General features: G+C 38.9%; 2 protein-coding genes across 2 annotated transcripts; both read left to right on the top strand.

Annotated features, from left to right (window-relative positions):
- Positions 1–618: 618 nt before the first annotated feature.
- LOC121641325 (aryl hydrocarbon receptor nuclear translocator-like) lies at positions 619–12,919 on the top strand. The gene is given in 22 exon segments (XM_041987396.1): positions 619–940; positions 1,601–1,694; positions 1,862–1,900; positions 2,395–2,445; positions 2,649–2,696; positions 3,324–3,537; positions 4,743–4,956; positions 5,079–5,181; positions 5,260–5,325; positions 5,461–5,546; positions 5,650–5,726; positions 6,014–6,148; positions 6,253–6,327; positions 6,909–7,060; positions 7,287–7,409; positions 7,868–7,894; positions 7,896–7,956; positions 8,474–8,655; positions 10,401–10,582; positions 10,731–10,913; positions 10,988–11,124; positions 11,209–12,919. Coding segments are annotated over 22 exon segments (2,370 nt in total). The 5' UTR covers positions 619–903; the 3' UTR covers positions 11,293–12,919.
- A 1,160-nt stretch (positions 12,920–14,079) lies between these two features.
- Positions 14,080–14,265, top strand: LOC121641406 (cortexin domain-containing 1-like). Its single transcript, XM_041987514.1, has one exon. It carries the CDS (start codon positions 14,080–14,082, stop codon positions 14,263–14,265), a length of 186 nt encoding a protein of 61 aa, XP_041843448.1.
- The last annotated feature ends 418 nt before the right edge of the window (positions 14,266–14,683 follow it).

Below are 14,683 nucleotides of genomic sequence, written 5' to 3'. Positions count from 1 at the left end.
AGAAGACCGGCGCTGAATCCCATATAAATGATGAAGGTGGACTACAGTGGGTACTACACACAAGAAAATCCATAAACATGTAAAAAAAAGTAAGTAATGTCAATAGGTTGTTTTTGCTTAACACAAAAAACTTACATCTATTAATATTTTAATAACATTGTAAAAACTAATACATTTGTTTACATGACCATGAATAGCTACATTTACCTGTTCTAATTTAATCATACATGAAAATAGGTAAAGAACATTTTACTGACAGTGGCTTTTTCTGGCATTCATTTGACAACCAAAGTTATTTACCTAAAAAAATCGATTAGATTGACCATCAGTAACGAGTAGTGTCCGGACCCGCACCCGTCGGTGGAAATGGGGTGCTGTATTTTAATCGGGTCATGAACTAAAACAATACAATAATGTTCTCCAATGTTTTATAGAAGAAGAAAGTCGTAAAAGTTCACGAGCTATGTGTGTTCTACAGCAGAAATTTATTGGGAGGTAAACCAGCTGTGGACAAGCATGCGTGTTTCTCTACTACCAAAAGCACGTAGGGAGAAAATCTGGGTTTCCTAGTGAATTGCGTCACTTGTATCGGGCTGCTTGCTGTCCAATAGTAAGAGGAGGAATGAATACGCTCGAGCTTTTTAGCTCAAAACGCCATCTTACTTAGACAGGGGGGTTTAAACGGGGAGAAAGCAGCAAAGCAGACAGTGACTGACATTGGTATTTAGTTAAGGTTATGTGTGAAGCCATATGCTAGCCCTGGAGTAACATTAATCATGCCTTTGGGCATTTATAACAAAGAGTGAGAGCGCGTCAGGAGATCCGGATTGGTTAGCTTAAAGCTAGCTAGTCAGGGGGAGGGGCAGAGTGAGTTATTTTTTTCACTGCAGAAGTTATTTGTTTATGTTATTCCACACGGACATGTCATCTTCAAATCCAGGTAAAGTTAAGTAAAAGCCACATTGACGATTTAGCAACAGTACTATGTAGACGTTTGTCGATTATTGGTATTTTCTTGAGTTTTTTTTTTTTTTTTAAGTGGACTCTTCTAAAGATAGCGTGACAGCACGAGCTAAATTAGCTTAGCAGCAAAGCTAATGCGACACCGAGCCTACCTGGTTATTGCATAAGCGGTAGCTTGTTAGCAGCTATTTATGTTTAAATAAGTGCCTAGTTTACAGTCACAAAAGCCATCTGGTGATATTTTTGTTTAATCACCAGAGCAGAGATGAGAAACTTACTTTTAAAAAGTGGACTGTTAGCTGAGATCGTGTTATTCAGTCCAGATGTTACATTTTAAGTAATGTTGCTGTAAGCCGTAAGGCTTGCTATGTGTCGTGATCACTAGCTATCTGTAGACTCAAATCACGAATACCAGTGGGGTTTTTCCTATTGATTTATTTGTTTATTTATTTATTTATTGTGTGGATCTTATTTAATGTTTCACACATATAACTGTGTGATAAAACTCGACAGCTACATGTTGTAATGCAATGCGGTACAAGCTCCAGAGCTGAAGTTTCTTTTTCCAGTGCACAAAAGGCAAATCACCTGTCATCCCAGCTGCATTAGCCTTCCTTCTGCTCTGTTTTATTAATAGAGTTAACAGACCTAAATCTGGGATTGGGGGCGAGTGGGACCCAAACAAGTAGTGGTTCAGTTGTATCGAAAGGAACCAACAAAAGACGAGCTACGTAAGTTTTCTTCCCCCTCCCCTTATTATTATTTTTTTGTTTTGTTTTGTTTGTTTTTGTTTGCCTGATATTACAGTACCGCGTGCATTTAGCAACTGGTTTACTTTTGTTTTCATAAGATATCTTTACAGATGATTATGTGATAATCTGACTTTACTCTCTTACAGGTCAGATTTTGATGACGATGAAGGAAGCAAGTTATTCAGGTATTAACCCCCCCCCCCGGGTGGCGCTTTGCATGGCAGCCTCTGCCATCAGTGTGTGAATAGGTGAATGTGATGTGTAATGTAAAGTTCTTTGGGTATTGTTTCAGGTATAGGACAGCGCTATATAAATGCACACTCTTTACCATTTAGATGTCAGTAATACACAATTGGTGAGGGAAATTCAGAAAAGCGCAGAGAAAAGTGCATCAGCTGTTGTCCACACTTCTATACCATGATTAGAAATTACCAACTTTATTCACTTTGTTCAGATGTGGTATGGACTTTATACCAAGAAGTTGGCAGGGTAGATGCACCACAAAATCCAGTCTGACTGATGTTAACATTCATGTTCTAGCATACAGTTCTCGGTAATGTCTTAAAATGTTCTGGGCTTCAGCACATGTGTCACAACTGCTTAATAAAGCATGATAAAATCCTCATGTTTGAATTGTCTGGACTGCTGAGATAACAGTATTTTCTTTGTTCTTTGTCAGAGGTGATGATGAAACAGGAGGCTCGAACAATGACAAAGAGCGCTTTGCCAGGTAGGAAGATAAAGTGGTGGAAATGGATGTGTGTGGAGGCAGTTTAAGGGCTGTGATATTCTTGATGCAGTGCTTACCCCCTTCAGTTTTTTTATTTTTGGGTGGCTTTCTTGGTTTGTGTTTTTTTTCCCTCTTATACTCCATTTTTTAAATTTTCTAGTAACTTTTGAGCCTGTGTTTTAGTAGGCTGGTTTCATTTCCAGGTTTTTGGAAGAAGATCAGAGTTTTGCAGATAAGGAAAAACTAGCCAGGTATGGCATGTACCACTGAGAAAGGCTCCCTCTTCCGCTTGTATTCATATTGATATTGAATGCAGTGACCGAAAACTATCCTGTCCTGCTGGGAATCCAGCACACTGTCATTTTGACAGCACAAAATTTCCAATACATTTTGCTGCTTTATGCCTCTCTTTTGGTGCCTGTCAAAAAGGCAGCTGGTTAACTTTAAAAACCCAGCACTGTGTTATGTGTCACTAACTGCACTGCTGTGTGTGAGTAAGGGACCTTTATACTGGTAATCCCTTCACCTTGAGCAACTGTCCTCTTTTGTCTATTTTGTCTCCCCCTCCCAGGACAACTGAAGGGTCTCTCTCTCTCTCTCGCTGTCTGCACCAGCTCTCTTTTATCACACAATCTGGAATTGAAAGACCAGACTTTCTTGCTTTCTCACTCCCATTTTTTATGAATCAGACATTGTTTTACATAACCATTACTTCTCTCACTTTTTTTTCATTCCCTGCTCTTCTTCCTGATTTGCAAACTTACATTGCAACATTAACTTTAAACTCTATTCCATGTTGTCCACCTTCCTGTCTGTGTTCCTTCATCTCAACCCCTTGTTTTCTCTCCACCTCTTCCATCCTCGTTTCCTCACTCCAGGGAGAATCACAGTGAGATTGAAAGACGAAGGCGGAACAAGATGACTGCCTACATCACAGAATTGTCCGATATGGTGCCTTCGTGCAGCGCACTAGCACGAAAACCAGACAAATTAACCATCCTACGAATGGCAGTGTCTCATATGAAGTCTCTTAGAGGAAGTGGCAGTACCAATGCGGATGGATCATATAAACCTTCCTTTCTTACTGATCAGGTATGAGTAACATGGGGAGACGTTAAAATCGAGGGCTTTCAGGGTACTTGGTAATTGCTGACAGGGCAGTACTGCTTATGACGTATGGGCTCAGTCTTAAGTCATAAAGATTTTGCAGTTGTAAATGAATGTTTTCACATAATTTCAGAGTTTGCATCTTTAAATCAAGTTTGTCAACCTGTAAAAACAGTCTGCCTGAAAAATTCAAGTTTGGAAATGTGCAGAAAAGGATTTGCATAGTTGTAAAAAAGATTTGTATTTGCGGGAGGAAAAAAAATTCTATTTACACAAACCTGTTCACAGATGCAAAGCACAAAACTGTGCGAGACTCTGAAGTTCTGGTTGTGAATTTTGTCCAGTTGTGGATGGTGACAAATCAAACTGTCCAATCAGAGAGCAGACAGCTTCCTGTCCTTCTGCACTGCTGCAGGCTCTTAAAGGGGAGTAGATCAGTTTAGAAGACGGGTGGTGGTGTGACCACAGTGGTTTGTTAAATGACACTGGGTGTGACAGTTTCTGTGGCAAAATGAATGTGATGAAGTTTTTAACAATATCAGACTAAATGAATTCGATAAACTGTTGGCTCTTTTTTTTTTTCTTTCTTTCTCTTTTCCGTTCGGGAGCTCCCTCCTGATGTTTCTGCTGATGTAGACATTCCTCAGACATATAGAGTGAACCTTACGTAGTAACTTAAAGAACACACACAGGAGACATGCTGCTCAGAACTCGTACATACTCGCGCCTTTGTCCATGTTAAAACTACTCCTCTTTAAGAGTCTGCAGGGGTGCGGGAGGTTGGGAAGCCGTCTGCTCTCTGATTGGATAGTTTTTTTTGTTTTTTTTTATTTAGTAATTTTCAGATGTCTACTGGGAGGTTGACAAATTGTTTTACAACAGACAGAATAGACCTTGAGTCTTGAATGATTGTTACTAAGCTTCCCATACATTTACAGCACTTGCTAACATTTTTTGCAAATGGGTAAAAACAAGTGAATGTTGACACCAACATGCAGCACATGTCTGTTTACACACTCCCTAAATAAGTGGGATCGATAAGATATCACAATGCATTGAAAACTGGATATTCTAGATGAAAAAGAAATCGTTGTCACATTGAAATATTTACATATTGAACAAATACACAGATTTGATTGACTTTTCATCTTTTTTTTTTTTTTTTTTTATTAACTTCTGTCTGTCTATAGGAACTCAAGCATCTCATCCTGGAAGCAGCTGATGGCTTCCTGTTTGTGGTGTCATGTGAGACTGGCCGCATTGTTTATGTGTCTGACTCCTTGACGCCCGTCCTCAACCAGCCACAGTCTGAATGGCTTGGCTCCTCTCTTTATGACCAGCTCCATCCGGATGACACAGAAAAACTCAGGGAGCAGCTCTCCACTGCAGAGAATAATAGCACAGGTATCAAAGTGTATAATAGGTATAGTGGAGTGCATCACTGAGTAGGCGGAAAAGTAAAAAACATGCAAATAAGGAAAAAAAACTGTGGTCTGAAATTCACTGTATTATTTTCCTTTTTAAAGGGAGGATGTTGGACCTGAAGACTGGAACAGTAAAGAAGGAAAGTCAGCAGTCGTCGGCTAGAATGAGTATGGGAGCCCGTCGATCATTCATTTGCAGAATGAGGTGAGACTTGTACCAGAGGTAATTATTCAGTTTCTTCTTTTGGATGTACATGTGGTTCATGTGATGGTCTGTTTCCAGGTGTGGCCACATGTCCGGTGGAACCATATCGATGAATAGACTCGGTTTTCTTAGGAATAGAAACAGGTGACAAAAACAGCTTTTCTTAATTAAAAATAAGCTGGAATTAATAATGACGAATGTTGGAAATACGCTTAATAAATAAATAAATATGCTTAATAATTTTGGGGGGGGGGGCTATTTTATTTTCAAATAAATCAGGAATGGTTTGGGTACAGCCAAGGAAGGGGAACCCCAGTATGTTGTGGTCCACTGTACTGGATACATCAAGTCCTGGCCTCCTGCAGGTAAAACCAATACCTTCACAGAACCACCTGCTAATTCTTGCTTCACCTAACTGAAACCACAACATGTTAAAGTTTATGGTAATTGTCTATGTTTGTGTTCTAGGTGTATCGTTAACAGATGATGAAGCAGACAACAATCAGGGAAGTCGCTACTGTCTAGTTGCCATTGGAAGGTTACAGGTACGATGGATGGATGGCAGCTGTGATGTAAAAACCGCATGTTTTGAAATCACTATACAATTCATAAGTTCTGTACACATGTTTTGTTTTAGTCAATATTTATGTGGCGATAACAGCATGAAACTCAACACGTAGAAAGGGGAAATAATCATATTGGTGCACATTGTGGATGTTAAAGTCTCAGTGTTGTTAATTCTCATTAAATGTAAATGTATTTGGTTGTGCTTGCCTTCTTCAATGCATACTATTTTGAACCTGTGTATTTTTTTTTTCACTCTCTTCTCCAGGTTACTTGTTGCCCAAGTGACACAGACATTAACAGTATCAGCGTTCCAGTAGAGTTCATCTCACGCCATAACTGCCAGGGCACGTTCACTTTTTTAGACCACCGTTGCATGGCTGCTGTTGGCTATCAGCCCCAGGTAAAGACAGCTGATGAAAACTGGACGTCTCCCAACCCTCTTTATGCCATGAATTAGTGTCCAGTGGGATCATTTCTGTTGTACTGTTCTGTTGTGGTTTTTAGGAATTATTGGGGAAGAATATTCTAGAGTTTGCCCACCCAGAGGACCAAGGCTTACTGAGAGACAGTTTCCAACAGGTAAATAACTAAAAAAAAAAAGAAAGATACTTGATGCATCTTCAGGAGTGTTTCATATGTAGACATACTTGTATTATGAAGCCACAACTAACCACACTGACTCTATTAGCATGAAATGTCACCTAATAGCTACATTGTCTTGCGCGGTAACAAGAAAGCCTCCTTGCCATGATAAATTTAAAGATATTTTCTTTGGAAGCTTGTTTTTGTCATTTATTTACTTTAATGTATATAAGTCTAAATGACAGTAGTTTGGATAGTCTGTAATTGGTATGTAGCAAAAAAAAAAAAAAAAAACTATTAGTTGCAGATTTTTACATGAAGTGAAGTAATTCAAAGTCATAGTAAAACTGAAACTAACCCTAAAAGTCAAAGCAACTCGTGTTGTAAGGGAACTTGTTCTCTGTCCAACCACAGTATGTCCGTACCATCAGTTCTCAGCCTAAACATTTAGTTTAGTTAGTTATGTAACTTGATACTTCCCAGTCACTGCATTTCTGTGTGTGATTAAGTTTGTGTGCATGTAAACCTGCTCATCGTTGGAAATGATTTTTTTGGCCCTCTGCACTCTGCATCCTTAGGTCATAAAGCTGAAGGGCCAGGTTCTGTCTGTGATGTTTCGATTTCGCGCCAAATCGAGAGAATGGATCTGGATGAGAACGAGCTCTTTCACTTTCCAGAACCCGTTTTCAGAAGAGATTGAGTATATTATCTGTACAAATGTCAATGTCAAGTGAGTAATACTTCCTGCATGATTACACAGTCAAAAACAAGACCTAATGAAACAACTGAAGTTATGAAATGTAACTGCTGTGACACATTCTTCTGTCTGGATGCATACCATTACCTTCAGTCCCCAGTTCCTCTTAAACCCCAACCACAACCCCTTTTAATAAACCACACACTTATCACTCTTTTCCAATACTTCTCCTCTGTACCCGTCAATGATTGTGGGGCAGTAGAAACTCGACCCAGGACCCCCTCACTCCATCTCCTCCCAGGGGCTTCGATGCCCCCTCTCTTGGTCAGAGCAGCCCAAATGGCCATCCTGTTGTACTCAGCCCAGGGCAGATAGCCACCAGGTGAGACTAGGCCTGAAGCGACTATCCTCCCTGTGCATGGGAGAACAGGGGCTGCTTCTTCATGGGAGACTACTGCTGTTTCTAGCAAACTACAGTCCTTCTGATTTTTGTTTCCTATTGCCCACTCTGGGTGACTCCTTTCTTCATTTCTTTTGTGCTTGAATAGAAGTTTAAAAAAAGGAAGCATGACCTTCTGTTCTCGTTTTCCTTATGGTTTCTATTAAATATAGTTAAGACATCAACTTTTAACATAGATGGTGTAGCATGTTAGCAAAATGTATGTTTAACAGGCTTAAATCCTCTTCTCCTGTACTCACCTATGTTGCCATGGTGACAGGTGGTGGGTGGAGCTCTGTGTTAAGAGTTTTTTGGGTTTTCTCTCTGCAGTGGAGGGCAATAAAATGGAAATTAGCCTATTTTGTGCAGAACTGTCTTTATGTTTTGCTTGCTTTTTTCAGGCAGTTGCAGCAGCAGGCTGACCTAGAGGAGGTGGACAAGAGATGGACTGTATGAGGCAGGAAACAATTCCCCTCTCACAGGTTAGACAGTGCATGTGCAAGCAAAACATGTACAGTTTGATTGTAGCTCAGATTATATGTTTCTCTTGGGTGTTTTACTGGCTGATGATGGTAATGAAAACAGTGGCAGGATGTTGATTGTTTGCCTACCAGGAAAACAGATCCAAACACTGGGAGAGTTCCATTATTGGAGCTTCCTTCAGACTGCCTGGAGTTTAGATTTGAATTGATTACCACATTCCTATTTAGTATATTTATACTTAGAGATTTTAGAATTGGAGGAATTTTAAGCAAAATGAAGGTAGGCACTTTTATATCCAATTTCACAATTCTGCAAATGCCAAGTGGTGCAGTAAAATCAGCCGAAGCCATTATAAATAATTAATAAATCTTTCTATAAACAAGTCATAATGAACCTTCATTGTGCATGGCCAGCTGTGTGAATATTTGCTGTTTATTTCAACCAGTAGCCACTTTAACAGTTAAATGTGTTTGGTTTTTAAGTTTGATTATAATCCCACACTTTATATTTTTGGTTGTGTGCAGATGCCAGTGCAGCCAGTGACAACAGCAGGATTGGACCATAGCAAAAGCATAGAGAAGCCAGAGCTTTACCCCTCCTTGTTCCAAGGGTCAGATCAGACCAAGGGTATACCCTCCACCTCTACTCCAACTACTCAGATCTATGCCAACAACTTCCCTGCTGGTCGATCAGGTGATGCATACAGGTAGGCAGTATTTTTCTGTAGTTGTTTGCATATGTTTGCATGTGTTTACATTTAAGCAACACCTTAAACCTCAAGACATGGCAGAGGCTTCATCTTGTTGCCTTTGCCATTGTTAAGGCTGTTTTCTGACCTTATGAAACGGATATAACAGAGGCCCTTTGAATTTGAAATCTTTCAATTTCCCTCTGTCATCATCAGTTAAGTGTGAGTGCTGTTGTCTCATTACCCAGAGGTCTAACTTTATTAGGCTCTTATGCCCTCTTGACATGGCAACAATTATTGCTAGCTATATGAAGATTACATGGTCACCAAAAAAAATTGATCATTACCTGATTTCGGAAGTTATCAGATTATACAAGTGATCATGTAAATAGCCAAATCTGATTTCCTTTATCAGATATCTGTCATTATCAGATTATGAAATGGGATTTACACACCTAGACTTCTCCCCAATACTTCTTTGAGCATGTAAATTCGTATCTGATTTATTTTGTGTTTTTCATCTGCTCATGTGCAAAAGAATCCTTTAATGGAGGAAATTAGAAAGACGTTAAAAAGGAGGTTAAATAAGACAGAAGCTAAGCAGTCACAATCCAAGCAGAAAAAAGATAAATGTGGAAGCCGTGCATGCAGTGGGAGGCAAACGAAGAGTCATCTCTGGAATGAGGAGGAGACGATTTGCACGCTCCAAGAAATGAAAACCCTGTTGGTCTGCCACCTTCTCATGACATCCTTCATCAGATAACACAGTTTCATAAAATGCTCTTCAGGACATTCTAAAGGTCTCTTTCCATTGAGTGTCTGTAAAAATATTTGCGCACCACTTTCTCCTTTTGCAGCTTTCACAGTTTTCATGAAGAGCTTAGCGGAAAAAACTCTTACTCAAAGACCAGGGGTGGATACTTGTTTGTAGGCGAAGCAACCGTTGTTTTCTCCTCTTGAAGTATAAACAAAGTAAAGCATTCACACGTAGTCTACTTTGCTGGCTTATTAGCTCCCACATCTGGACAACTAATGGCAAGGACAGTTGGTGCTACCATGTGTCAACAAAACGGATGTTTTGAAATTAACAGGAAATGATGTCACTATGCGTGTACTTTCTCTAAAATAAATCTGGCAATGTAGACACACATTTTTGGAATATCATATTTCAGAAGTGCATGTAAATGCATCAGATCAGATTCTTATAATTATCCTGATTACTCCCAGATATCAGATTTGATGACCATGTAAACAAGCTCAATCATTCACGTTGATCTTGGTCATAAGCATCAGATATTTTAGTTGATCCATCTGGAGAGTCAGTTATGTGTCACTTGGCACACTCCAGTCTATTAGTTGGCAATATTCACCTCTACACTGTCACAAAAACTAAAAGGGTGAGGGAGGGAAAACATTTCCAAAACCCTACCAGGAGACCTAAGAAAGAAACAGAGCAGATGGATGAGGGAGCTGATTAATACAATGTGCAAAATTTATTGTCTGTTGGTTTTTTTTTTCTCCTCTGATAGCATGGAGATATTTTAAGTTGACAATGCAGGAACTTATTTGGCTCACATGGTGAAAGAGTGTTTCAGGGAGCATTGCACATTTTCACAAATTGGTCACAGATTGGTCAAGACAAACATTATGAATGCATTTTGTAATCAAAGTAAAGGGTGATCTAACAAACTCTTCTAATTTTATTTTGGCCAGCACACATGTTGGTTAGATAGCAGAGCTCTAACTTATAATAATCCTCTCAGCAGACAGGTCAACATGAATCCACAGATGGCACAGCCAACGCACTCAGCAGGCCAAATACTGGCTCAGATGTCTCGTCAGAACGGAACCCCACAGTCAGTTACCACATCCAGCACTAGCAACCCCCTCCATGGTCATGGAGGACCAACTGGAGGATGGGCTGGAGCCAGACCACAATTAATAATCAGGTAAACTGGAAAGATGATGTCTTATCTTGCTTGTTTTTGTTGTTGTTCTTTTATTAATTAAACTTTTCTTCAATGATGCATGTTTATGCCTGTCACCGATCCAACCCTCTATATAAGAAAAATCAAAGTACGTTTTTCTGTTTTACCAGCTGGTGGCTCCACAGGCAGCAAAACCTATGTCGCCTCAGTTTCCTCCCATGGGAGGATTTGGAGGTGGCTCTTCAAATACTTTTAGTCAGATGCCTACAGGTGCTGCTCCTGCCCCTACCAATGCAACAAATTACCCACAAATGAATGCACGTGCCAGCATTAACACCAATGGTTATGGTAGGTTGTGTGCCGATATGTCTGTCTCTTTGTCATGCTGAGATATAGCCTTACTCCTCTGTGCTCTGTCTCAGATGGCTCTCAGTCCGGTGCCCAGTTCCCCTCTCGAGCAGCAGAGGCAGTGTGGCCTCAGTGGCAAGGCCAGCAGCATGCTCAGAATAATGCAGAGCAGCATCCCCATGCTCAGGGCAACCAGCAAGACATGTTTCCTGTGAGTGTTGTATTTCACCATGTTTTGTTTACTCTCCTGCCGTCTACAGATACAGCAAATCTGTGTTTCTTTTGTCTGATTTAGGATGTGCTGTCTATGTTGGATCAGCCTGCTAACTTCAGCAACGAGGACTTTGAGATTCCCATGTACCCTCCTTATAACGAGTGATGTGGTCAATACTCGTCTGCTGGTCTTTTTTGTTTTCTTGCCTCCTTCTGCTAACATTTTTCTTCTATTCAGATCCTCTGCTCCTGAGAGTAGCATTCTTCCCTTGCACAACGTGGCTTAAATGACTCAACTGCAAGCCACTCAAAGATGAAGGGATATTTTATTACAAAGGTAATGAGGCGAAAAATCAAGAAATTGCTGCTGACTAAATTATCATTTTCACAATATTCCAGCCATTGTAAGAAAATGCCCTAGCTAGCACTGCCTAAATTAATGTTAAAATGCGCACAATCACTCAACTACACTTGAACAGACTGCACAAAAACAAACACAGGAAGTAAACACACAACAAGGCCTTCTGTTATATGTCAGTGTTTTGTCTCAGGCATTAGGATATTACATAGCTGTTTTACCCTTTACCATGTAGATTAATCACTCAGGTGATTTAAACTCTCAGGGAAAAGCAGGGATGTACATGTTTAGTGAGTTTTAAATTCCCCGCTGTTGCACGCTCTGCATGACTGATCTTTTACTTTTATCAAGCACTTCTACGTTCTCTCTCTCTCTCTCTCTCTCTCTCTATATATATATATATATATATCTATATATTTATATATATATATATATATATATATATATATAATATATATATTTTCAGTGTTTTCTCTTGAGATTTTTTTCCCCCTTTTGATTGATGTATTTGCAACATGCGCGTTATTACAATGGCTACATACTGGTGCCCGTTGATGATGTATACAAATGAATCTTTTTCTGCCTACAAAACACATACAGTGTGCATGTATGTATGTATGTATGTATGTATGTAAAATTGTTGCATACAGTATAATTATGAACTTCAGGATGTAAGGTTTCTGCCTTCTTTGGATTAATTTCCCCCGCTTTATGCTGTAGTTGCAGGCTTTTCTACTGCTTTTGTAAAAGAAATATTAAATCAGCAATAATAAGGAAGAATTGTGTACTTTTAAAGCCATTTTTGACATTGTTTCCTTTTTTGTTTCAAAATGGACAGATATAGTAGTGATCTTTTTTTTTATATGATTTTAAAGTATTTTATCAGTTGACCTCTTTATCTATTTCTCCTCTTTAATTAGTATTTTATGGTTTGATAAGGGTATTCAGGATAAAAATGGAACAATTTGCAAAACAAGTAAAAATGTCCAGAAACAGTTTATCAGTGTTTTGTTTGTTTTTTGGGGTTTTTTTTCTTGCTTGTAAGGGTTCTTTGCCAACAATGCCTGTTTTTCATTGATTTGACATTATAGGGGAACATTGTGAGATGAAAGGTAGAGCTTCTAAAATTTTAAATGTATGGAAGTTAAAGTTACAGATAACTAATGTTTGTGTGTAAGATTCACACATTTGTGATGACAGATTATGTAATTGTGTGTAACCCATTTAGATAAATATCCAGTTTCCAGAGGATGGTATGTTGGTGATTGTGTTGTCTTTGTTTAAAAAAAAAAGAACCTTTATGATTGCTCTGTATCCATGTTTTTCACTCTTAGAAACACACATATATAAATATAAATATACTGTATATGTTTATGAAATTTTAAACAAGAGAAAGATGTTTGGTTTTTATATTAAATTGTTATATTGTCAACAATGAGGGTGTTGGGCTGTAATTTAACTTGCACATACGTACATGAAAGGACACTGCAGTGTCACTGTAATTTAATCCTTAATCACAAAATCATTTATACCTGCTGTTAATGACAGTTGTGTTAGCTGTGCACTCAACTAATCACACTCATGTAAGATTCATGGCTGTTGCAGTAACATTCATGTATTGAGTTCCGAGCTAGAATTGTTGCTCTTATCTGGAGAAACAAAAACCAGCTTTGATTGGCCTGGTTCTGTTGTCATTCCCATTTGCGTGAATTGGTAAAGACTTGTATGTGAATATCTTTCAAAGTCAGTTTTCTCTGTCCCTCTCTTAGTTGCAAACTGGGGGTCAAAACAAATGGAAATAATGTTGTACGATGGCTGTCCCGAGTCCTCTCTGGGTTGCACTTGAGTGGCAGCATTGGTCCTAATTCATGATGTCACTTAGTTAAGACTTTTATTTTAGTTCAATTTAATGCTTTTATTAATTAATTTATTTATTTATTTTTGCACATTGTTAAATTACCTTTACCTTGTGTGTCGGTAGCATCAGAAAACAAACAATCTGCACTTTTCTTTCCTTTCTTTTAAGTCAGGATCAGTTTCCCAGCCCTCTCAACTGGATTACCACTAAGGTGTCATATCCTCTTTCTAAACAATGCTTTTTTCTACTTTTTTTTTCTTTTTTATTTATTTATTTTATTTATCTTTTGGAATCATAAAGTTATCCAAACTTTGTGTAGGTGCAATGAGCTGTTTTAGTACAGGCTATGCACAGTATCTTTGTGCACACCACTTTCAAGGCAGACGCATCCTGCCATGTTATCCTCTGTCTCCGCTGTGTACCAAAGAGAGATCCTGTGACTCTGGTAAGTGTCATCTTCTGTAAAGGTCTTGTCTCCTGAAGAGATGCCGGGGTGTTCTAATCTCAGGAACGGCCTGGTCGTTACCAAACTCCCTTTTAACTATTGATAAAGGACACAGGTGCCAAATGAGGCTCTATGTCTCCTTGAGTCCATTTTATTCTTTGGGAGGAGAGAATGTATCAAAGCTGAGAGAAAACAAGCAGTAAATACATTTGAGGAGCAAATTCTTTTGAAAGCTACAGATGAGCGTTGTGCTCATATACATTTTCGTGGATTTTTCTTTTTCCCATCCAGCATGGATCCTCCAACTCTCCCTGCAACCAGGCTAGATGTAGATGTGGATCTTGGATTTGCCCTCTTCTTCTTCTTTCTTCTCTGTTTCTTCTTGTTGATAACCATCATTCGCTGTGCTCAGCTGGTGCTGGACCCTTACAGTGCTGTTTCTGCTTCCGCATACCAAGAGGAGCAAACGGAGGAATGATGGAGACCAGAGACTACTTCAATCTCCTTATGTGGAATTTGAGACATGACATATTTTTGTGACATACTAATGTGATTAGGAAGACTCAGAGTTTATTTTTGATTTCTGTGCAGTTTCTGCAACCCTGAATTTTTGTGCAAAAGCTGCATCTTCCAGAGATGTAAGTGTGCAATGTGGAGAGTTAATGATGTTTAGTGCTGATGTTTGTGATGACTCAATGGTACAGAATGTAAAAAAAATATTTCAGATCAGAACACTTGAGAAGAAACTAGCAAAAGACAAACAATTCAGTAGAAGCATTTAAGACAAACTATTCAGTAATCAGCATTGTAGAAAACAATTAATTAATAAACAATATTTCAGAAAACACAACACAAAACAAAATAGATGTTCAGACTTTGCCATTAGCTCATCATAC

This window comes from Melanotaenia boesemani, chromosome 6, assembly GCF_017639745.1.
Source record: "Melanotaenia boesemani isolate fMelBoe1 chromosome 6, fMelBoe1.pri, whole genome shotgun sequence".
Taxonomy (NCBI): Eukaryota; Metazoa; Chordata; class Actinopteri; order Atheriniformes; family Melanotaeniidae; genus Melanotaenia; species Melanotaenia boesemani.
This window is presented reverse-complemented; position numbering and strand designations above follow the sequence as displayed.

Excerpts from the sequence above, each read along its gene's own strand:
- LOC121641406 (XM_041987514.1), top strand. The coding sequence starts at position 14,080 with ATGGATCCTCCAACTCTCCCTGCAACCAGGCTAGATGTAGATGTGGAT.